Below are 25106 nucleotides of genomic sequence, written 5' to 3'. Positions count from 1 at the left end.
ATCTTGGAAAAGAAATTTTATCTATTAAAAAACAAACAAACAAGCTGGAGAGATTTACATTCATTATTCATATATTTAAGGAAAATAAGCGCGTCCCCCCCCACTCCCCACCCCCGGAGTTACGGTTTTCACCTTCGGGGCCGAGCTTGGGATCCTCGTAGGCGGGGAAGAAGATCGAACCGGCCTGCAGTTGGCCGGGGCAGTGGGGATGCCACTCAGCAGGACTGTCTTCATCCCCGAGAGTTTCGGCGGGGGTGACCGGGGGCGCTGGGAAAACTCGTCTTTCTAAGCGCCTGCCTCTCGCCTAGACTCGTGGGCGTTTGTTTGGAGTCGGGCAGGGGTTCTTTTGCTAGAAGAGAGTGGGGGACCCAGGTGTCTCCCGCCTCCGCTGCCAAGTCTACTCGGAGAGAGATGAGAAACACCAGGTCCTTCCCTCTCTGGGAACAGACAGGCGGCAGGGGCGGGGGAATCCCGCGTGGGGCGACCGGCCAAGGGGAGCTCCCTGCCGCAGCCGCGTGGGTGGCTGGGGGAGGCGGAGGGAGTCGGGCTGCCCAGCTAGGACACGGTGATGGCAGGTCTTACAACGGGGTGGATTGCCCGAAGTGGGACTAAATTGGAAGGGAATTTAATTAACTCGAAAGCATCAATAACACGCAGTTCCATATACACAGGCAGAAGCACATAGTTGCGACTGTACCCAAAAAGGCATAGAGAAATATACCTCAGTAGGTTCACGTAGACATGTTTCCTCATACAGACCCAGAAGGGCACTTCCGTACAGAAATATAGGCTCCCACCAATAGATCCCTAAGTTTTGTTTGAATTATTCAGAGGCCCAAACCACACACCACATAATCAGAAACCAGTAGACAAGTACATCCAAACACATTACAATTTTAATTGATTCTAAGATAAGCCGAGCACTACCCAGCCCAGGGGTTTTTACAATGAACATTCCCATCTTCAGCTCTTGACACTCCAAGGCCAGAAAGATTTAAGCCCCTTGGACCAGTGAGGGAAGGGGCTTGGCATTGTCTCATTTAGAGGATGACTGGAGGTGGGTAATGGGTGGGAGGTATTCTTATCCTAGCCTCTCATTTAACTTTTCTGGAAAAATTAAGTATCTGGGAGAAATATTTTCTCTGTCCATGGCACTCTCCCCTGCCCCCACCCCCCTTACTCCTCATCTCTAGTTTTGGGACTGAGAGTATCACATTAGCCTTCTACATGTACAAAGGATCTTTGGGGCCTATAGCTAGGCTGCTAGTTCTAGACTAGCAGTTTAAGGAATGAGTGAGCAACACAATCCTCCTCCTTCCTACATTTATGAAGAGAAAAACTAAACAAACACCCAAGACTGCGAACAGGGGTACCTAGCATGTACTGTGAATTCTCAATCTCCTCTGATGGATATGGGGCTTCTCTGGAGACTCAGTGAATTGGGGATATATTGGGAGATACGGGCTCCTGAAAATTCAATCTGACAGGCTAAGTGATAAACTAAAAATGGATCCTATGGTGGATGGTACAATACTTGGCATTATGTATACGAGAGGGGGATAAGCAGGTATCCAGTTCCCAGCTTCATTTTGAATTTGACTCTGCTGAAAGGTCCAGCTCAAGCTGATTTCAACTTTTCCTGGTCCCTACAAATGTCCCCAATATCATCCTACTCCCAGATCTTGTTCAGACAATTTCGGTTGGGCCCATAAACCTACTCTAGGGAGGTAAGAGGACAATTCTCAGAATCCTCAAGCCAGGAGCTGTGCCATGAGGTCACTGGGATACCAACAACTGACCGAGCCTAGCTGTATCTAGGATGAGGCTCCAGGCAATAAAGAAAAAACAACAGGCACGACGGCCTTTATTTGCCCAATGCCGGCTGTTACAGGCACCGCCATGTTGACTTCCAGATGGGTCTGCATGTTTCATGGAGAGAAGCTGGAAGGTCCCAAGTATGTCACAAAGCAATTTCTTGTGCCCTGGTTTTCTGGCAACCCTTAAGCTCACAATGGTAAAATCTTAGGCATTGGAGAGGAAACTGAGGCACAAAGAAGAGACAGACCTCTAGCCCTCCCCAGTGAGGCACAGAGCCCAGGTGTCTTCAGACGGTGTATGACGGACGACAGTTTTTTGTCTCTGGGGGAGGGGGCCTGGGAGCCCATCTGGTGGCCTGTATACCGTGGGGCAGGCCTAGGTCAAGGGCTAAGGGAGTCAGAGGAGCAAGGCTGGAGCAGCTGGGGGCATCCAGGCAGAAGGAGGAGGAAGGGGCAGCCCTGAATAGGGGCCCCCGGCTGAGGCTCAGTAATGACATTGGACAAAGCAGGTGGAGCCCTTAGCTTCTGAGATGAGGAAACTGAGGCAAGAAATCTCAGTCACAGAATTCTAGAGCTTGAAAAGGTCCGTAAGTTGTCAACGATAATTTCACAGACGAGGAAACTGAAACCCAGGGTGATGAATGACTTGCCCAAGGTGACACGGTTTAGAATACGGGAACAGCTCCATAAGAGGCAGGACGATAGGGATTCAGAGCTCACAAAGGTGCCTGCGTAGTAGTGGGGGCAGAAGGACCACTACTTCCCTACGAGGCAGAGGCACAGATTATAGACGGGGGCAATCTATGGCAGGTTTCTTGGCAAAGCTGCGCCCCCTCCCCATTTTGGGGAAAGAGGTGGTAGTAGCTTCTTCCACTATCACACAAGCTGTAAGCAGCACATTTTTAGTAGCTGGCCTCATTTCCCTTCCCGGAGGGAAAGCTGCTAAGGCTGGAGAGGGAGTGAGGAGGATGCAGCAAGGGGAAGAGGAGAGAGGACTGCCTGGTTCTTTTGCTCCTGGTCCTTCCCCATGAAGACAAAGTCAGGGGAGGCTTGGTGTCCCACATGCTCCGGCTGTGGGTGAAGGGGGAGGGGAAGAATTTCTGTCTCTTTTGTTCCCCCATTTTGGTTGTTTTCGGCCCTGAAGGTCCCTGGGAGCTGGAGGAACTGAAGGACAGAGGAGGGCAGATGCTCTAACCACCATGTAGTGTGGAGATGAAGAGAATGTTGTCCTGGTCCTGTAATTGGTAGTCCAATTCACCCTGAGAGAAAAGAGAAAGAAAAGAGAGAGAAAAAAGGAAGGAGACAGAGAGGGAGGGAGGGAGGGGAGAGGAGAGAGAGACAAAGGAAGGAGACAGAGAAAGGGAGAGGAAGAAAGAGAAAGGGGGGGAGAGAAAGAGGGAGACAGAGAAAGGGAGGGAAGAAAGAGAGAGAAAGGGAGGGAAGAAAGAGAGAAAGGGAGAGAAATGGAGGGGAGAAAGAGAGACACAGAAAGGGAGGGGAGAGAGACAGAAAGGGAGAGGAGAAAGAAGGGGGGAGGGAGGGAGAGAGAGAGAGAGAGAGAGAGAGAGAGAGAGAGAGAGAGAGAGAGAGAATGTATCAGCAACATTCTGACACTCAGTCTTGGCAAGCACAGGGCTATGAACCCTGAAAGGTAACATGAGGTAGGGAAAGATGTGATTGCTTCCAAGAGGGATGAAATGGGCTTCCTCAGCTGGCTCTAATACTATCACTCTCTCAGTTTGGGCTAAGCTTTGTGCAGTTTTCACCTATTTCAGTCTGGGTTCTTGTGTAGCCTCCTTCCACTTAAGGGCAAAGAAGGGGACAGAGGAAGGGAAATGCTCATAGTTTTAAGAGTGAGAAGCAAGAGGACATTGGGGTAGGTCCAGTTAAGGGAAAAGCTGCCCGCTCCTATACTGACCTGCAGCTCCCAGTCAGCATCATTGATTAGTACCAGAATCCCAGGCCGCCTGTGGGAAAGAGAATTACAGAATTTGAAAGCGAGAAAAAAACTTTAAAGATAACCAAATGCAATCCTTTCTTTTTATAAAGAAGGAAACTGAGACCAAAAGAAATATACACCTTATCAAATGAGATCTTATTTATGTAGTACTTAGTACAATGCCTAGCACATTAGAAGGTGCTTGTCATCAGTTGTCTCCACCCCCACCCCTTTCATTACTCAAGGTCAAGTAGCAACAAACCTGTGTTTAGAACACAGCTCTACTGATAGTCATTCCACTAGACCATCCTGGTTGATGAGCACCAAGTACTGGCACATGGGCAAGAGAAGCTTCTGGAGAGTAGAGAAACTGTGAAAATCCTAGAACCCTTCCCAAGGCACTAGTTGGAAATGGAGTTCTCAGAGGCCTCTCTAGCATCGGCTTAGGAATTTGTATCTTAAAAGACCTCCCAGGAAGAGGAATCTACAATCTTCTAGGGCAACAACCTGGATCCAACAGCAAATTCTTGTGACGAGTCTACTGACTAAGCCTGGGTCATCTTGTTGTCTCCTTGTAGGAGGAGATGAGTCACTGGTTCTGCCCCTCCTCATAACCATCCAGTGCAGAAGTGAAGATGTCCATGGCCAAGTCCCTAGAAGTTTGTGTCACATAGGATTTCAACTGTCTGGAACCCGTCTGGAATCAGTCTGGAAGGTGTAAATCAGCTTCCAGGGAAACCCAATGGGGATCGCTCTCACTTGGCTAATGGCTGAAATCTATAGTCCAGGGAGCATCCAATCCTTACAATTTCCTTGATAGATAAGTTAGCCCCAGAATTAACCCCTGAAGCATCCTACTTCTGTGGCCAGGTTAGTTCAGTGAAACTCCGGGTCCTAATTCAGGTTTCTCAGCTCACTCTTGGCTGAAGAGCACTGGTGACACATAAGAGACATTCTCTTATCTGTTAGGAATCAAGGATGGCTTCGGGATTTCCAGGCCATGTCACAGGGATGCTGTAGATAGGTATGTCCCACCCTTCGCCATGACCCCAGGCAGAATGCAATGACTATCCCTTTTTCCACCAGGTTGGCCTCATTTTAAAAATAAAGTGATTTCCCAGTGGATCAATTCTGGCTGTTTCTCAGAGAGGAGGGACCCAGCCCTGTGACGGGTACAGAGGACACAGATGCTGAGGCAATGGACAGGGGTAGTATGGATCTGATTGCTTCAATCTCACTTCCCATTGATAGGACAGGAGAAGGTCATAACCACAGGGCAGAGCCCTGTGTTAGCTGGTAGCTGAGGGGAAAAACCTGGCCTATGACATAGGAAGAGCATCAACTTTGTAGATACCCAGTTAAGCAGAGGGTGGCTATGTTCACACTCAGATCCAGCAATGTAATCATACACACAGCAAAATAAATCATTAGAAGCATTGATTACCAGAGCTGGAACCCCTACCCCCTCCTTTTATAGATGGAGAAACTGAGGTCAGGAGAGAGAAACAGCCTGCCCAAGGTGACACAGAGATCACTTGAACTATACCCACCACTCCCCCTTCTATCTGGGAATAAAAATTTAAGATCTCAAATTCAGTCCAAAGGAGAGATCCTTTGGGGGAACAAAGAGACACACACCAAGTGTATGAATGCCGAATGGGTTCTATCACCCAAGATTTCTATCCCTCCTTTTGGTCTCACTTACTTTCTCTATCTATGGGGAGAAACAACCACTTCAGGAAAAGGGTGAAGATTAGAACCCTGGCTTGTCCTCAACCAGGGAAGGTTGGCTGCACCAAAGCTCGTATACTCATGTGTCCCATTCCCTAAACCACTGAGGCATCAATCAATTAACCAATCAATCAATAAGCATTTATTAGGCACCTATGATGTACCAGGCACTGTGCTAAGTGCTGGGGGCACAAGTACACAGAACAGAACCATGTCCTTCTGTGCAACACACCCCTTGTAGGGCATCCCTCCCTCCACTGGAGAGGGAAAAGGAATGAAGGCCTTACACACTATCTCCCTGGATGAATAATTCTGGCCGCTCTTTCAGTAGGTTCTTCCTTATCCAGATGAGAAGGTTTCGGACATCCCCTAAAAAAAGTAGCAAGACCCATTAGTTATATTCCCAGGGAGTCCAGCCCAGCTGCTCAGTAAAATGACCAGAAGTTCTTTGATCCAAAGGGAAGTACCAATAAAGTCTTTGTAGAGACCTCATTCCACTGAGCCATGGAAGCTGCTAGATAGTTATGCTACAATGGGGAGAAAGGGAATACACATTTATTAATTGCCTACTAAGCACCAGGCACTTGGCCTAAGCTTTAGGAGCTTTTTAAGCTTTAAATCATCTGATTCTCACAACAACTCACAACAAGGTGGGTGCTATTGGGATCTCCATTTTGCAGGTGAGGAAACTGAAGCATCCTGAGTTAGGACACTTTAGAAAAGGCCAATTCATTATGAAAAGGGGTTGAATAAGAGAGAATAAATTTAACCTGAAGTTAAAATAAATGAGAGAAAATGTCTTGAATGACAAAGTGGGAAAACTCCAGAACAGATCACCAAAATAAGCCCTGGAATAGGGCTTGCTCCGGGTTATCGTGGCTGGAAGAAAAGTCTCAGCCGATCCCTGGCACAACCAGGCTTTAAACGGGCCTGTCGGTATGGGTAATCTCTTGTTCTCAGTACCCTTCCCACCCAGAATATCTCTCTTCCACCTTTATCTCTCCTTCTCAGCCCCAGACTGGGAGGATCCATCTCTGCTCCTGGCTGGCATACATTTCTCTTTGTGAGGGAAGAAAAACAATTGTAGGAGAGATAGTATCAGTTAATTTCCTCTGGAGGAGGGAGGCTGAGGGGAGAGAAGAATCCATCAGCAGGCTGGGAGACACTGACAAATGGCACTCTGGTTCCCTCCCTCTGGCCTTGCACACCTCACACTGCCATGCCCCAGATGGGTCACTCTTGTTGTGCAGAGACGAAAAGGACTGCTAAGAAAGCTGGGGGGAGGTGAGTGGCACTGAGCAGAAATCAGTCTCTACGTTCCTTCTTCTCTGTGGGCTCTGAAACACAGTGTGATGGAAAGAACACTGGGCTTGAATCGAGAAGGCCTGGGTTCCCATCCCAGCTCCAGTATTTATTAGATGGGTGATCTTGGACAAATTCATTTTTTCATTTGTAAAATGAAGATAACAGTACTTGTATAATTTACCTCACAGGGCTATTATGGGAAAAGTGTTATATAAGCCATAAACAACTATGCAAATTATCACCATCCTTCCCTCTTTAGACAGGCCATACTTAGGTATGCAGGAAAACATCCCCAAAGTCTTGCTACACTGGGTCTTCAAATCTACACTGGGCTACCTGGGGGGTGACAAGGCCACTTAATTGTAATTGATGGGTGTGCTGCCCCAGATGCCTATGACATAGACCCAGGGAAACTCATTATCTGTGTTCTTTAAATGCAGTATAGTTTTGTCGGCTAAGCTGTGGTGTGGGACTACTCCTCTTAGCCTGGGGCTCAGTTTCCCTATCCATGATCATGAGCTCTGAAGCCTGAGAATAAAAGTAATGCTTGGAAGAGATTAAAAAGTTAAAAAATGTCTGAACAGTCCAGCTGGACACCCAAACCAAACATGTCTTTCATGAAAGTAGTTTCTCTAAATGGCTGAGAGAAGGGATTGTTATATCCAAACACTCAGTTCTGAACTAACCAGCCCATTCCTCTGTGTGCAGATTTTGATGTGCCCTCTGAGCATCAGGCCACTGGTAGGGTATTCATATCATGAGGTTGCTGTTTTAAAAACAGAAACTCTTCAGAACTTTGCATTAGAGTAGCAGAGAAACAAGAGAAAGAGAGATATAGGGTTGACGCAGGAGGGGGAGAGATAGAGAAGAGAGATGGAAGCGCAGGCGCATTGTGCCTAATGATCTGTGATGATTTTTGTCGCCTGGTGGGGCTCCTCCCTAGGGCTTTCTGAGCTGGGAAAGGATGGGCTTGGGTTTCCCCTTGGCTCTGACTCCCCTTGGCCTCCATCTTGGCACTGTCTGGTGTGCAGTCGGCCCATAGATCTTCCCACTGCTCGATAAAACTGCCCAGGCCTGACAGATCCATCAGTGAGGCCTTGGTGAAGGGAGAGGATGTGCGTCTGTGTACAGAGAGGAATTACCACTACAGGGCAAGTGCCTGGAATGAGAAATGTGGAGACTAGGCTAGTCTATGTAAACCTCTTCACCCTGGTGAATTGTAAAGCCTTGTGGGAATTCATACTTCCCCTCCCCTGAACTCCTATATCCCTTCTGGCACCCAGAGAGATGACATTCAGCCATGTTCTGGCTCTCTATGTTCTCCATTTCCTCTAGAGACTGAGTTTTCCTTGGATCTGAACTGTGTCCTCCCAACAGAGAAGGGGACATTGTCATTTGTCTGGGCTAGGACCATGGATAAAAATTCAGGGCTCTGTGGTCACCATGGGGTCATCCAAATGACAGCACCATTGGCTGCCCTGCCTAGAAAGTCTGGGAAATGTGGGGGATGGGAACTATTCCTTTGACCCAGTCCTGGCTCGTTCATCATGGTGCCCAAAGCCTAGCTCTCATTTGCTGAGGTCACTAACTTCAGCCTAGCCCACCCCTAACCCCGCCTACATTCTTGCCAGCCTGTTACCATGGTTTGGGCCCTGCCTCACCACCCTTATTGTTTGGGGGTAGGTTTGATGGCTGATGGTTCCCTTCTCAAAACTACTAATAAGAAACACCTAAACCTATTTCTGGATGGAATCTCCCCTTTTTCTCAACTTTCCTTCCCCTCCCACCCCATCCCCAGGGGTAGGAAAAGCCCAGAAAAAGAATACAATGGCTCATGTCTCATCTCAGCCTTGCTTTGAGACAGGCAACGTGCAAACAGACTTCCTAGCCAGATGGTGGGTTTCCAAAGGCAGCCAGGGAGGCAGAAGGGTTAAGCAGTCAGGTGCTAGTAAATAGAGCACAGACTTGGGAACTAATCTTTGAGAGGTGAAAATCTTACACTCATTCTCCCAGTTTGCTATCCTCCTCTATTCGCATTCTCACAGTTCTAGAAATGACCTCTCACTGTCTGTACCCTTCACTTGAGTCATTCGTGTCCACATCTTAGCTCTCCAATTAGACTGTGAGCATCATGTGGCCAGAGTGGAGTCCCAGTCATCTCTGTATTCTCCAAAGAGCGTAGCACAGAGAAAACAGTAAATGTTTCATGAGTGACTGAACTGCCTAGCCGTTGGTTGAGGAGAGCTGCGAATGGAGCAACTCACACTGGATAATGGAGCATGTGGCCTAGAAGATAACGGGCACCATGTGCACTTTTTTAGTGGCTCAATCCATCATGGAGCATTTATTAATGCTATAGGAGGCTCAAACCTAGTACCTGCCCTCAAGGAGTGGTTGGGCATCGAAGGTGGTCAGATTTCTCTTCCAAGATAACACCTGATTGTGTCTTGCATCATCAACAGAATCCAATGAGTTAAATGCTGGGCTGGCTAGGCACCTTGCTTTTTGGAGTGCTCCACTCGATCTAATTCCCTCAGATCAGCCTGGGAACTGGAATCTCAGTCCCTAAATTACAGAAGTGAACCCAGAGATTCCTGAACTCCATTCACTTTTCCCCTCCATTCTGGCCTGTTACTTACACACACACACACACAGCCCCTCGGTAGACCAAGGTTAGCAAGGTAAGGGTACCAAGGGAACTAGCAGCTGCCTCCTCTTTTAGTCCAGGGAACTGTCAATGCCTGCTAGGGAAGGAACCTAAGGCAGGGAAGTGAGGCAGTCACTGGGACCAAGGGCACCTCCCAAGCCTCCTAACTCCAAGTAATGACAACTCTAAAAATCAAATTTCTGGATCTAGATTTCAATCCCTTGTACTAGAGATTTCAGTCCCTTATGCAGTCTCATTCAGATTGAGCCATGAACACCCAGGATCTTGGGAATCCTTGGCTAGTGTGTGTAAAGCACTTGGCCAACTTTAAACCACCACACAAATGCTGATCATTATTATTATTATTGTTAGAGTCTTCCCGGCCTTTTCACAAGAAGCAGCTGTGGGGAGTCGAGAGGTCATTTGCTCACCATCACCATGTAGGGAACCTTATACTTTGGGAGCACAGTGAGGAAAGTTTACTCCATGGTAGATATGGTTTCCTTTCTGCTACTAATGGGTGGGCCTGCTCCCATCTTTTCTTGGCTTAGACCCCAGACTGCATGCCTTCCTACAGACCAATCTAGAGAGCCATGAAGCCTGCTGGCAAAGGCCCCTTTCACTGCCCCAAGTCCACTAGCCATCAAGGAAAGGCTCTTCTCTCCAGCAAGCCCAGAGCCTTACTTGAAAGGAGAGAAGAAAGGGCCAAAGGGTGGGAGTGGATGAGGGGAATGGGGTGAGGGGAGGGGGAGCTGGGTGTAGGGTCCATTTACAAATGAATGGGGGTAAGAATGGAGCAGTTTGTGGGATAAAGGGCCTGTAGAAGGAGGTTTACAGATGTGCAGAGAGGACCGCTCCTCATTGTTTAATTAAGCAGAAAGTGGCTCTTTTCAAAAGCAATTTTGCACAGGAGCTGGGGGGGCTCAGCAAACAGGCCCCAAGAGCGAGGGTGAGCAGGAGAAAGGAACAGCTGGTGCTGGGAGCCACTGTGAAGCGCATGCTAAGCAGTTTAAAGAGCTGGGGAGCTCCCTCCCTCCTGCTCTGGCCACCCTTTAAACTGCGGAGTCATGACAGGCACAAAGGGAGAAGAGAGGGAGAGGAGGAAATAGGGTGGGATTGAGGGGAAAGTTTGGGAGAGGAGGGAAGGTTATCTTACTCAATGTCTGTGTAGGAATGTGTGGATGGCTGGGAAAAAAAATGGAAATTCTGGGCTTTGTCCTCGAGACTGGAAAAGCTAAACTGCAAAACGAACTAGAGTATACTGAACCAGGCTTCAGCCCACATCCTCCTGGCTCCGAAGGACCCGCTGGGTGATCCACACCATGCCTGCCTCCTCACTCAGAAACCCCCCAGGCCACTTGCAGGAGCAGGTGCCCATTACCTTCTCTAGCAGAGCCTCACACTTTTGGTTACCATTCTCTCTTCTCCAGGTCTATACTTCATGGGAAACAGCTCCTCATTGACATGAAAACAGCATCACATCGACATGAATACAGTACCACCGATCCCCAGGCCTCCACCCCGTCCCAGGTGGGAAACTTCTCTTCTGCAACAGGGAAAATCTCAATTCATAGTTAGGATGTGAGGGCAAACAGGGATCTAGAAATGATCTCTTGCTGGCTGAAAGTCAGTGGCCTGCTCTCCCAGAAGAGCTGACTCTGCCACTGTCTATCAGGACTCCTAACTCTAACCTTGCTTGGAGCCTCAGGCTCTTTCTTCATCTGTAGCACAAGGACAATAGACTAAATGCTCTCTAAGGTCCCCCCTTGAATTCTAACCCTGTATAATTATGACCTCTCATATTATAGATGAAGAAGGGAGAGAGCTGAGCAAAGCTCAGGCTAGAATGCAGGTGGATTTGCTGCATTTCACGTTAAGGTACTGGCAAGCTCCCCCATACTTTCTTTTATTTCTCCTAGTGGGTTCTCTTTGGAAAATACTCATTTTGGGTCCTTTTCCCTGACCCTGCTCCTCTGAGCCTTGGGTGTTCAGGTTGTCATAGGCTGTGTGACCCTCTACTCCTCCAACCTGAATTACAGTATACTCTAGTCATAACAGACCTTAAAGATTTCTAGTCCAATTCCTTTCCTTCTGTAACTGAAGAAACTGAGAGCCAGAGAAGTGACTGGTCCAAGGTCACACAGCTGGTTGGAGATCGGGGGAGTATGGCAGACAGAGAGCTGGCCTTGGCATCAGGGAGACCTGGTCAAGTTCTGCCTATGACACATACTGGCTGTGTGACCTCAGTGCTCCATGGCAGAGGTGTCAAAAATGCTCTGGAGTATGGCCCAAATCGGATTAAAATGTAAATGCAAAATATTTAACAAAACAAATAAAATAAAATAAAACACTGATAGAGGAAGTTTCTGATGCCAGTAAAATCATAGGTCCTGGCCCTATCCCTATTTATGCAGTTGATTTGTCACAGAAAAAGGATCAGATCTTGACTCCCAAATTCAATACTCACTCCAATCTTGTGGCTGCTGTTTTCTCCGCTGGGGCTGCTGGGATCTGTTTAGCCAAGCAGCAGCAGCTGGGCCAGGCTGGCTGCCAGGGAACAGATCTGGGTACCAGCTCGATGGCACCGTAAGGCTGTCCCAGTGGTACAAGCTCCTTGCCTACCCACTGGGCACAGTGGTCTCAGCTCAACGCCTGGCAGTTGCTGCCTAGTGTTAGAGCCAGAATACCACTTTTAACCTAGATTGGGCCCCAGTTCTTCTTCCATGACAAATTAATGCTACTTAGGCTATACATCCTGCTCAAATTTAAAGCGTGCTGGGCAGGAGAAGGTATACCACTGGGCACAGCCTGGCAAATGTATCTTGTATCCAAGCTAGTCTTCTTCCTACCTCTCCCAGCTCCTTCCCTCCTCGGAAAAATATAACAGAAAATTTATAAGACCAGGGTATGGGGGAGGGGGAATTGATTATGAGGAGGGACGCCTCGGTTCTGTGCCCAGCTCTACCCTTGACTTGTTATGTCATCTTAAACAAGTCATTTGCCCTCTTTTTGCCTAGGTAGGGAATCACGTTTCCAGGGAATTTTGTAGCATTGAAATTGACACCCTTTGAATTCTCCAGAAAGGAAGTTAAATGCATGGAGTTCTAGATCATAGCTAGTAAGATTTTTAAGTCTCCTGATGAGACCACAGAGGTTTTATTTCAAGGCCCCATCATTCAGAAGACTGCCAGGATTGCTTGTATGGTAATCAAACCCATGATTTGGTAACTTTCACTATCACCCTACCCTACAACAGAATCGTAATACATACCTGCAGCAGTTTACCCAACCTCATAGTAACATTTTAGTCCCTCCCATTAACATCCTGTCCCCAGTTCAGTGGGGCAGATTTTTGCTTGTCTGAGAATTTCAGAGTCTCTCATTGAGGCAGACAGAACCATCTCTGTCCTAGCCCCACAATGGGAGCCAACAGACCTGGACAATGATCCATTTGACTGCAAATGGGTCTCAGCACAGCATCCTCCCCGCAGTGCCAGAAGGAAGCTGCCAAATCCAGGATCTCCTAAGAATCTAGGAATTCAGTCTCCACCCTACAGTATGTACCTTTTCCCCCTTGGACAGATCATGGTTGTAGATTGAGAATGAAGCATTATATAGAAGGGAACTGTCACTTAAAGAAACAGTATAACCACACATCTGGGCTTGGAGAGTTAAAATGAGTCCAATCTCCTGCCTTCAATCAGCAACAAGCCAGAGCCAATAATTATTTACCTGACTCTCTACCATCGTCCTCAATCACCCCATCTAATCTTTGAAACTCTAAATGTTGGTATATTATTTTCCCTAAGTCTAAGCTAAATATTTCCTCTCATAATTTCAGTCCAATTAATCTTTTTTTTTTTTTTTGCAGGGGGGAAGGCAGGGCAATTGGTGTTAAGTGACTTGCCCAAGGTCACACAGTATGTCAAGTGTCTGAGGCCATATTTGAACTCAGGTCCTCCTGACTCCAGGGCCAGTGCTCTACTCACTGCACCACCTAGCTGCCCCAGTCCAATTAATCTTTGATGTCTTTGGTGACTATTGGGACTGAAGGCTACCACCTTCATAGAAACAACTAGTCTATCCAATGCCAACCTTTTCTTTTTCAGACCAAAACATCCCAATTCTTTTGTCTTTTGTTCCCTATCCTTTTAATTATTCAATTTGCCTTTGCCTGGATTCTCTCCATTTTTCTACCTTCCTCTTTAAAGGTAGCAATCTTAGACTAAATTTGGGATATTGGAAACATGCCCGCCTAAGGAACAAGGTAGATGATAGAAATAAATAAAATTATGGCTTGATAGTTAAAGCAATCTTTTATCAATATCAAGGAAAGTAGGTAATTAAGGAATCACAAACACTGTTGGACAATTACTGTCAGATGATTTTTGATGCCTGTCTCAGTTTTCTAGGAGGATATTCAAGTCTCTCATTATTCCAATGCTTATCTGGTTTTGGGAAGAAAACTTGGGTGGGCCCATGAGGTCCTTGATCATAGATAATGGTTTCTGGTTGGATCTATCCAGACCTAAGACATTGAAGACATATGTAAAGAAAAGACCAGCGAATGCAAGAGTAGAAACTTGAGCAGAGTCAAACGGGATCTTTGTGGTCACTAGGAACCATTGTGCACACATAGGATGCCTAACAACTGATAGCAGAACTGGTGAGGGGAGAGGATGTGGGGGGAAGAGGAGGAGTCCTCTGTTGATTACATATGGTGAGCTTTTCTTCCCTTCAGCTTAAACTTCACCTGTGAAGATAGCCAGGACCTTCTGTCTGCTACCTCCTATAACGGCTGCTCAGCAATCCCTGAACACCCCACTACTCCCAAGGTTGGCCATACCTGTGCTCCCCTAAGTATAACAGGGGTGAGAAGAAAAGATGGATACTCACAGGGCTCCTTTTGACTGGGCAAGGTGACCTGGTGCTTCTTTACACCATCAAACAAGAGCTCTGCCCCACCTCTGCAAGAGAGATGACAAAGAGAGGACCCAGTAAATCATAGAGATCAAGAAGGGGCTGTGCCCTAGAACAACACTGAATAGGTAGAAGTAAAAATGGGTCGATATACAAGAATTCAGTTAAACCAGCTAAGAACTCAGTCATACAATACATCTGACATGTGAATATTTCTTTAAATACTAAAATGCTGTTTTAAAATTAATCATCCTCTTTTCCAACCTGATCCTTTACTTCTCCATCTTAAATGATCTCAATTCTTGTACTCTGTGTCCATGAGGCTCATAATTGTTGTCCCACATTTTAATCACAATACATTCTATGTGGGACACTAAGTTTGAGGAAGAAAGGGTTTGTGCTTTACTTCATACCTGTATCCCCATTTTGTGGCACTGTACTTTGCACACATTAGGTCTGAATAAATGCTTGGTGAATTGAACTGAAACAAACGGTGAAAATGGGACATCAACCCTCAACCAAGAGCACAGGGAAGGAACAGACACAGGACTCCCAGTCCAGTGCTTCATCTATGATGGTTGTTAAGGTGAGCCAGAATTTTGGCACACATCAAATTTTATACTCTCTGTCTTGTTCCTCACTCTATAAATTGGGAAGAGGCCGTGGAAAGAAAGGAATGTTTTTCAACATTTACCTCTCAAACCAAACTGCAGGATGGTTCCACTGAAAAGTACACTGGACTGGAAATGTTTCTAGGCCCCATTCTGGTGACACCCAGCTGTGTGACCTTGGGCAAATCACTCTGCCTCATCTCAAATGCAAAAATAGGGGGCTGGCCTAAATAATGTCTAAGATCTTTTCCAAAACCAACATTCTGTGAATCTATCCAAGATAACACCAAGGGACCTTTTCTTGACTATCCAAGAATCAATAAGCCTCAGCCTTGAAGCAGGAGAGCCTGGATTAATGAATATCTACAGTTCCTCACCACTGCTCCTCACCCCCACCCCACCCCCATACACCTACCTTTTCAGTCAACTCTGCACTTTTAGAAAACAGATTCCAAAGGGTTTGGAGGAAGGATAGGAGGATCTCATAGACTAATATTCTACATGGCAAGTCAGTCTAAGGGTGATGGAAAACTTTCAAGAGTGAAATTTGGATGATACAAAAGGAAACAATTTTTTAAAAGAATGTTTTTATTTTCTTCTCAATCGCATGTAAAAGCCATTTTTAACATTTGTTTTTTATAATTCTGAGTTCCAAATGTCCTTCCTCCCCTCCCCCCTCCTTGAGAAAACAAGCACTTTGATATAAATTATATATGTGCAGTCATGAAAAACATTTCCACAGGGTAAACAATTTCAATAAGGAGAAAAAATAGGTGAGGCTGAAGAGAGTGATATATCATCAACCAACTTAAGTTTTACAAAAGAACATATAGAAGAGCAAGAGGGAAGAGCAAGGGCAAGAGCCCACAAAGAAGATGCAATACAAGAGCCTAGAAAGGTCCTGTAAATATAGTGCAAAGCTACAGACAACCAAAAATCTGCATTTCTTTTAGCCATATGAGGGGAGAGAGGAGGATTAAAAAAGGGATAAAACTGCTTAGGGTGGAAAAGATTCTGATATCTGGAAAAAGAAAGAAGATAGAACTTTTACATTAGTATATGGGCTTCTGTTTTCTCTGCACCTTTACACAGGAAACGAGAGAACAGAGACTAAGAACTAAGAGTGACGAGCAGAGACTGACGCCTAAGAGAAAGACACAGTAAGAATACCTGGTCACACTTGAGGAGTTCAAGCTGCCAGGCTCAGAAGGGCTAAGCCATCATCGGTAATAGTTGAAAGATGGTGGAGAAAGGGAAAGCTACTGCAAGACTGAAGAAGGGAAAATAGTGTTCTCATTTTCAAGAAGTGGAAGGTAAAGGTGTCTGCCAACTACAGGCCAGTGATCTTGACCTCCATTCTCAGGAAAATTCTAGAAGGAATCATTTGAGACATGTTTGATCGGCACTGAGGAAAAGGAAATGGCAATTATGAAGAGCCCCAACAGTATCATGAAGAACAAGTCAAGTCAGGCTAACCTTACTTTCTTTTTTGATAGGGTTACTAAGTTGTTAGATCAGAGAATGCTGTAGATTTTAGGAAAGTGTTTGATAAAGTATCTCATACTATTCTTATGGAGAGATAGAGAGATGGAAACTCCTCCGTACCATTAGAGAGATCCAGCCTGGACATTAATGAGGCAGTGCTAACTCAGCTGGATGTCTCCAGAGGCGTGCCCCAGGGATCTGTGCTCGACTCTGCTTTTTAATAGTGTTATCAATGACTTGAATAAAAGCATAGATGGAATGCTGATCAGATTTGCAGATGACACATAACAGGAAGGGAAAGCTAATACTGTGGATGAGAATCAGGATCCAAAAAGAACTTCAGAGGATGAAGCAATGGAATCTCATAAAATGAAATTAAATAGGGATTTTTTTTTGTTCAATCGTTTTCAGTTGTGTCTGACTTTCACCCCATTTGAAGTTTTCTTGGCAGATACTGGAGTGGTTTGCCATTCCCTTCTCCAGCTCATTTTACAGATGAGGAAACTGAGGCAAACAGGGCGAAGTGACTTGCCCACACAACCAGTAAGTGTCTAGGCCAGATTTCAACTTAGGAAGCTCAGTCTTCCTGATTCCAAGCCCAGTGTTCTAACCACTGCGACACCTGGCTACCCTCAATGCAGATAAAGGTAGTCTTGCTATTATTATTAATCCTGAAGAACACCAATGACATCACAGGGTGATGTCTTGACTTGCCCATGAATTGGATTTAAAGGATGCAAAGTTATATTTGATATTTATATGGATTAGGAAAAAAAGCAACTTCACAAGTGGGGGGGGAGGTGAGGGAAAGGACAGACAACAATTTATCTGAAAAAGATCTGAGAGCTATAGTAGATTTTAAATTCAATATAAACTTACCAGATGTAGAAAACAACAAAAAAAGGTTAGGCCATCTTAGGCTGCATTAGGAATAGAATCTCATTCAGGACTAGGAAGGTAACAGTCTCTTTATACTCTACCCTGGTGAGACCACATCTGAGCACAGTGTTCACTTAGTTTTTGGCACCACAGTTAAGGAAGGACACTGAGAAACTGGAAAATGTTGAGAGGAAGGCAACCAGAACAATGAAGCATCTTGACTCTGTCACTTGATGGGGATGTCTAACAGGGTAAAGAGGAGCCTCAGGGGGGACATGATATAGCTCTGTTCAAGTATCTAAAGACCTGTCACGTCTAAGAAGGATTAGACTTATTCTGGTTGGTTGCAAAGGGCAAAACCAGAAGCAATGCTCAGAAGTTGCAAACAAGCAAATTGAAGCTTGATGTCCTAACAATTGAAGCTGTCCAAAAGTGTAATGGGCTGCCTGGGAAGGAGTGGGTTCCCTTTCACTGGAGGCCCTTAAATACCAGAGGAATGACTACTTGTCAGGTATGTTGCAGTGAGACTAGATGACCACTGAAGTGCTTTCCAACCCTAAAATTCTGATTCTGCAACAACTGACATTGTTAACAAGGCACAAAACCAGATGACTGGAGTTTGATTTCTTCCTTTCTCTGCTAATTTCCTTGGTGGACTGCCAGTGGGTATCCAAAAGACTGGCAATAAGAGGGAAGGCTTTCAGAGACCAAGGTCCTGCATAATTAGTCCTTGAAAGCTGAGTTAGAAAAAAATCAAAACACAAAATGTGCTTCAATTCTCAATGAATCACTACATTTTAATTTTTTCAATTCATTTCCCTACAGACTTTAACTTTCCTTATATCAATGATACTCCCAACCCCCCGCCCCTCACCTCCATGACTGACCAGTACAACTTCCCAGATAAAAGGAAAAGAGAGGCTGAACAAATTAATTTCTTTTAGGCTCAGGGCATGAATCTTCTAAAGCTCAAGGCCTTTGATAATTCATGTAATTGCTTTAACAGGGGGTGTCAGGGGACACCATACTCTGGCTCACCAAGCATATAAGGTGACCTGTTTAAAGATGGCCCCATTAAAAGGACTATGTACTTACATAGAAGTGGAGCACAGGAGTTCTCTGTGATAACTTCTCCCAACCATGACAAGACCAAGAAGCCCCACTTCTTAGCATATAGTACATGGCAAAAACATTTCCATGAGAAAATGGATGTCTGGGCATAGATGACTTCAGGTAAATGTGTTGGTTCCCCCCGACTAGGTCTGTTGGTCCATACTTGAGTTTACAGCATGTGCTTCAACAAAAGCTGGCTAAGAGTGCCAACCCCAGCATCCCTGGGGAGAAAAGTTAGTATCTGGACAATATTTGACACCTAAGTCTATCAAAGTAGGTATGATCCTTTACGTTTATTTACAATAGATAATATTTCATAATTCATAAAGCCCTTTCATAAACATATATGTGCATGTATGCGTTTATATGTATATGTGAACGATTTCCTTTCATCCCACTTGTGAAATAGAGGCAGAGCAGGTATTAAAACCCTCATTTTACAAGAGGAATCTGAGGCCAAGGAGGGGAAATGAGATGTCCAAAGGCACAAAATGAATGAGTTCTTAGTGGTCAGAGCTAGAATACAGCTTCCTTGACTGCTAGTCTAGGACTCTCACCACTACACTATGCCACTGCTCTACAACTCTCAACTAGACTGCCTGAAATTCTATTTCAAGGGACTTCTAAACGGAAGAAGTAGCCCTTTTAAATCTACAAATACTGCCCTCCCAATTGGGGAGAGGAAGACACTGCTAAGCTTTAAGCAGGGATGGGGAGCTCATGCAGCTGACAGTCACACACAACCACCCTTGAGGGAATGGGATGGACAGGAACCACTGGAAGGCCAAGGCAGGCTTTGTGATGGGGGAAACATGGGGTGTCTGTAATCACAACAAGGTCACACTTTGTTGCTGCAGAAGTGTGAAGGAGGAGATAAGGCCCATCTGTGACCCACTTGCTGGGACCATTTCAGCTGTGGGCCATGCACAGAGCTTCCATTTATATGCCTCCAAGAGCTTAGCTCTCTTCTCTTCTGGGGTGGGGGTCGGGACATACAGCAGCTGGGGAGGGTGGGGGTTGGGGGAAACCAGGAGACTTGCAGGGGTTCCATAGTTGGGGGGAGGTCAGGGAAACGTAGAAAGGAAAAGAACTGGGGCTGATGGGTCACAAGCAAACAACAGCCAGTGACCAAACCTGGCAGTGCCAGCCACAGGCATTGGGTTTCTGGTGGGGTTTGTCTTTTAAAATGAATGATTAGAGAATAGATCTGGACCAATGGGTAACTTGCCAGCAGCTGTGTTTACCGGTCCACAAATAAAGGATGGGGGGGCTCTGGCTTCTCCAGTGACACGGCTCTTCAGGTGATGAAAAGTACATTCTCATCCCCACCGGCTGGGCCAACTGGAGGAGGGTAAGATGAAGGACCTTCAGTGAGTGGAAGGAGGGCAAGGGAAGCCTGAGACTGAACCCATTTTTGGTTTAAATCTCATAGAGGGATTGGTCTGTTTAGCAGCATTTCCTCCCAAGTGATCTAATCTTATATTGTCTTGTTTCCCACCCACAAGCCTCAGTGAGATTTAATAGGATGTTTGTCCCGGCGGCGGATGCAGGGCTTCAGAGAACCAGATTTCCTTCTCTAGATCAAATCGCCCAGAATGACCTTCTCTCCCCATCCCAACACTCCTGTTTGGTAAAATTTTCCTGTTCTAAAATGGAGGAATCATGAAGGGAACTGAGTCTAATTTCTGTAGCTCTCACTGCCCTTGGGATCCCGCTTCTCACGCTAAGCCAAGTTTTCAACAACGTCTGGACTGTTATGATACAAAACGACCCAGTCAACTCTACAGCTTTATATGCTACGTTACCTGACCTCTTTTACTGAACACATCGTAAACTATCTAGTACTGTGATGGCACTGTGTCTCTGAATAGAAGGTGGAAATAGATCAAAAAATCGTGCAATGCTATGTTTGCTTTTATTTATGGAAACATCCAAGTTTCTTGATGCACATGTCAAGTTAATAATAAAGCAATAACTTTTAAAAAAAAAAGCTTGTCAAATGAAAAGGTGCGGAAGACAGCTCTATCTAGCTCTCACACAACAAGAACTAAAATGATTAAAAAGTGTCACATATACAAAAGACTGGAAAAAGGCAAGTCCACTTCTTTGGTTTAAACCAGATCTTGAGAGAGTTAGGGGGAATCATTCAAGAACAGAGAGAGAGAGTGAATGGGTGAGTGCAATGATACTGTTAATATTTGCTCAGGTACAGAAAGATCAGAAAGGTGATCCTTAAACTAAAAAAAGGCACTATCATAGAGCAGACAGACTTTCTGAGAAGCAACTTGATCATATATACAAAAGACAAAGCAAAAGAACAGAAGTTCAACATGAGTCAACAGTAGTAGCCCAGAAAGCTAAGGCAGTAAGAGGGATATGGTGTTCAGACTAGAGAGATGATTGTCCCACACTCAGAGTACTATGCTCAAATCTGATACTATATTTTAAGGACATCTATGTGCTGTACAGCATCCAGAGTGGGGCAATCAGGTTAATGAAAGGGCTTGTCACGTAGAGATTGCCTGAAGGAATTAGGATTCTTTAATCCGAAGAATAAAAACCTTAGGGGTCTTCAGGTCCTTGAAAGGCTATCAGATGGAAGAGGGATTAGACTTCCTCTTCTTGGCCCCAAAAGAAAGAACTAAGAATGAGTAGAAGTTGCAAAGATGCATATTTAGGCTTGAGGAAATGCAAAACTTGGCAACCACTTTGGAAGATATGTTATGAAGGAGATTCTTGTTCAGGTACAGTTTTGACTGGATGGTCTGGGAGATCTCTTCCAACTTTGAGACTCTGATTATATGAATTTTAGAGGCAAAAATTATCACGATATTGCAAACAAAGACAGTATAGCATACTTTTCCTTCTTTCTGAGAAATCTCATTTTCCCAGTTTCTCAGTTTCCTAAATTAGGTAGAAAAGCCATAGTTTTCCTAGAAGTCAATGTCTTTGGTAGCATGGGAAGCTGAAGCATAAGCTTTAACAAGAGAGTCCAAACACCAGGAAGTGGCCTAATTCAGTCAGAATTGACAGAGAAGTTCTGGGATGTAGAAAAGACTAATTCCCTGATGAGCTGAAGCCTAATGGGCCTTATCAAGTATTATTCTAAACTGATGAAGTGGAGGATTTTGGGGGAATCCACAGGCCTTAAGAGAGTTAAATGGCCCAAAATGGTCCATCCCCCCCAAGCCCAGTGGGATCTGTCAATGACTAGGTGACAGGAACAATGACTCACCAAAAGGATGGAGACATATATGACTTTGACCAACAGAATTATAGGGAAAGAAGCAGTAAAAACATCTCCAATTAAATTCCCTTAAATTTCAAGATGGTACTCACAGTACCATCATCCAGACCCACCTAGAGGCCTATTGCTAACATAGAATGTTCTGGGTGTACACAACTAAGGGTGGAGTGCCTGTTTAGCTAGACTGGAACAAAATCTTCTCTTCTGTTTATCATCAAGCTTTGGGTTCTGCCCCTCCTCTTTTCAGAGAGAAAAAGAAAATCAGACTTAAATGGATCCTTGGCTCTGATACGAATGAGCTCTGAGTCCTTGGCCAAATCACTGTCCCTCCCTTGGCCTCAGTTTCTCCATGTGTAAAATGATGAGCTCCACTCCAAGTTCTAAAGATCCCTGATATTAAAAATCAATCAGCCAACAAGCATCTATTTAGTGCTTACTAGTCAGTCAATACACATTTATTAAACTCCGATTGTGTGCCAGACACTGTGCTAAGTCTAGGGGTGCAAAGATGAAAAACAAAATGAAATAATCCTTGCCCTCAAGGAACTTATATCCCTTTTGGGCCGAGAGAGAAGAGAACTCGCATCCCATCGGGGGAACCAATCCTCCCCGCAGGATGAAGCCAGACTTCCAGCGATGCCTACACATCCATTCAATGGTCGGACTGGGGGATGTAAGTGGGGTGAATTCCGGATCCTGGGACCTCAGAGACCAGACTCTCTGCTCCGCGTTTCCAGGCCCGGGGAAGGAGGACAGGAGCGGTCATTATGAAAAGGCCCGAAATCTAAACCGTGGCTCAGAGATCAGAGGCGGCAGGCACGTACGCAACGGCGTGCGCGCGGGTCTACTGGGGGAAATACGGTCGCGTCGTTCTCATAGCAACCCTACCCGACCCGGGCAGCGCGCTAGGAAGGAGGTCGGAAGGAGGCGATGCGAGAAGTCCGTTGTGTTGCGACAGAGTCTGAGGGAAAGAGAAGGAGCTGCCAGCCCGACACGCTTCCTTTCTGCATAGAGCCACCTGATCGTCCCCTCCCCCGGGCTCAGGACCCCTCCACTCACCCGAACTCCACTTGCACTGACACGGGGGCCGCCATCTTGGGGAAAACGCAGGTAGCGGAAGTACACGCCCACCTGACGTCCCCTACTTCCGCCCTACCCGGACGGGGAACTCGGCAGTGTCCCTGGGAAGCTTCCTTCTCCTCAGCTATTGGTCAGGGCCCTCCACGGAGCCCCGCCTACTCGGGAGGGAGGGCGTGGGGAGAGCTCCGAGGACAGACGATCTCAGAATCCTGGAAAACGCGAGCCGGAAGTAACTGTAAAACTCGTTCAGCCCTGTTTTACAGATGGGGAAAACTGAGGTCCGGAGAGGGAACTGAACTAACGAAGGTCGCGAAACTACTGAGTGGCAAAGTTCACAGGCTTTAGAGCCGAAAGTTACTTCAAACTTAGAGAAACGGAGTCATTTTCCCAGGTGGGCATGCGAACCTCCACACTCCAAATCCAATGCTCTTTCAGTTATAGAGCTGGAGGCAGAAGCGTCATCATCTGACTCAGGTCAGGGTTCTCCTTCCTCATGTTGAAGTCATCAAATCCTTGGGAGTATATCGGTGTAATGGGAATTCCCTTTCCATTTACCGGACTGGGCACTCCCCATGAACTGAGCCTGTGCCCGGACCCGGGCCCTTTTGATTTAGACCACCTTGATTATCCCCATACTAATTGTTTTCATTTTATATCTTTAATCTCCTTTCCCTTAGCGTTAGTTTCTCCCCTCCTATTCTTTCTGCTTCCTCCTAGCCCGGTCTTCTCCAAATATTCCCCAGCCAGGATTGTCACTTGGCTTTCTCAGCCCTTCAAGCCAAATTGTCACACACATCCCAAAACTCAAGGGGACAAAACGTCTTCCCCTTAGCCTAACCCAATGCCCTCCCGTCTCCGTAGTGATCAGCCAGAAAATACAATGTGCACAGCACGCTGAGGGGATATTCCCAAAACTAGAACCTTCCAACTTCTCATTTTCGGTGGATGGCACAACGATCCTTCCAGGTTTAAAATCTTGTGGTCCTTCGTCTGTTTCCTTACTTTCAAAATGATTGCAAAGACTCCTTGGCACTCTTAACATTCTCTATATAAACGAGGTATTTGTAAAGCACTTAGCACGATGCCTGGTGCATTTTAGATGCTTAATAAAAATGTATGTTCCTTCTCCCCCTCCCTATACGTAAGGTTCCTTCTGACTTAAATTATTCTATATTCATTGTTCTGAGATCTCTTCCAGTTGTGACTTTCTGTGATCCTATCAGCGTCCTCTTTTTTTCTAATCTGTGTATCTCCGTGTCTAGCATAGGGTTCTGTATTCATTCATACTTAATAAACATCTTAATTAAATTGGATCCAATCAATAAGCAGGTTCTATCAAATTCTCCTTCATGATCTCTTTTCACAAGCACTACCCTAGTCCTGTTTCTCATCCCCTCTTCCAGTATTTCGATAACTTTCTCACTGGTCTCTTTGCTTCCTTTACTCCCTTCAATCCACCCTTCACAGGTGGTCAGGTAAATTGTTAAACCTGGCTTTCATCTCGTGTCTCATTTGCTCAGAAACCTTCAGCAGCTCTAGGGCAAACAAGATAAAGTCAAAATTCTTCAGTCTGGCCTTCAAAGCCCTGCTGGATCTGACCCCCAAAGCATAGTTTCCACCTTATTTCGGTCTTATCATGTCCCCTCCATAGGAGCATCCTTGCCTCTGCAAAACTCAGGCTAATGAGAGTGCGTTCCTGGGTTGGATTCGTGTATGTGTGATTTTAAAGATTACGATTCTTTATTTTTTTTTTTTGTGGCGGGGGTGGGGTGGGAGTGCAGAGTGGGGGTGGTGCAGAGAGGGAGGGACCCCAGAGATTCCCGCAGGAACCGCCTTCAGTTCTTTCTGAAGCATCGAGGAAGACAATAGGAGGGTCGGGAGGGGGCTAGAGGGCTCTGGTGGGGACCACAGTCCGCTGGCCTTTGTCTGAATCCCCCCGGGCTCAGTCCTGAACCCTCGGTGGCTCAGAGAAAAGGCGATGGGGGTGGGGGGGAGAGGGGCGGGGAGGGTCAGGGGGAGCTGGAGTCTTTTGCAGGCTTCCTATCCCATTCTTGTGCTAATTGGATGTCAAGCTGAGATCAGTGAGAGGGAAATCAGTCCCAGCGCTCGGGTTAAACTGCAGCCAAAGAACGCTCGGATGGAGAGCGGAATATCATTAGTGCCTGGAGAAGCTTGGCTGGGATGGGGGGGGGAGGGGGCGGGGAGCAGAGGGGGATGAGCGTGAGGCCCCATTGAAAGCAGCTCCCTCCCCCTCCGGCTGCCTTCAATAGACCCCTCCGAGGTATTTAACCTTCCCAAGAGTTGAAAGCGATACAGGGAGCGGTGGCTCTGA

General features: G+C 46.1%; 1 protein-coding gene across 2 annotated transcripts; it reads right to left on the bottom strand.

Moving 5' to 3' along the window:
- Positions 1 to 878: 878 nt before the first annotated feature.
- Positions 879 to 22809, bottom strand: URM1 (ubiquitin related modifier 1). Of its 2 annotated transcripts, none has more exons than XM_036752993.1 (5): positions 22754 to 22809; positions 14336 to 14406; positions 5775 to 5856; positions 3736 to 3784; positions 879 to 3076 (listed from the first exon to the last, which is right to left on the bottom strand). In XM_036752993.1, exons 1-5 carry the CDS (start codon positions 22786 to 22788, stop codon positions 3008 to 3010), a joined length of 306 nt encoding a protein of 101 aa, XP_036608888.1. In that variant the 5' UTR covers positions 22789 to 22809; the 3' UTR covers positions 879 to 3007. The 2 variants fall into 2 exon arrangements, with proteins under 2 accessions (XP_036608888.1, XP_036608889.1); XM_036752994.1 differs by having other exon boundaries at positions 879 to 3052; positions 22754 to 22800.
- Positions 22810 to 25106: the final 2297 nt, after the last annotated feature.

Source organism: Trichosurus vulpecula, chromosome 3 (genome assembly GCF_011100635.1).
Source record: "Trichosurus vulpecula isolate mTriVul1 chromosome 3, mTriVul1.pri, whole genome shotgun sequence".
In the NCBI taxonomy this organism is placed as follows: domain Eukaryota; kingdom Metazoa; phylum Chordata; class Mammalia; order Diprotodontia; family Phalangeridae; genus Trichosurus; species Trichosurus vulpecula.
The sequence above is the reverse complement of the archived record's forward strand: the minus strand, read 5'-3'. Positions and strand labels throughout refer to the sequence as shown.

Excerpts from the sequence above, each read along its gene's own strand:
- URM1 (XM_036752993.1), bottom strand. The coding sequence starts at position 22,788 with ATGGCGGCCCCCGTGTCAGTGCAAGTGGAGTTCGG. Across the intron at positions 14,407-22,753 it reads TCAGTGCAAGTGGAGTTCGG|AGGTGGGGCAGAGCTCTTGT; the intron begins GTGAGTGGAGGG and ends TCTCTCTTGCAG. Across the intron at positions 3,077-3,735 it reads ATGCTGACTGGGAGCTGCAG|GGTGAATTGGACTACCAATT; the intron begins GTCAGTATAGGA and ends CTTTTCTCTCAG.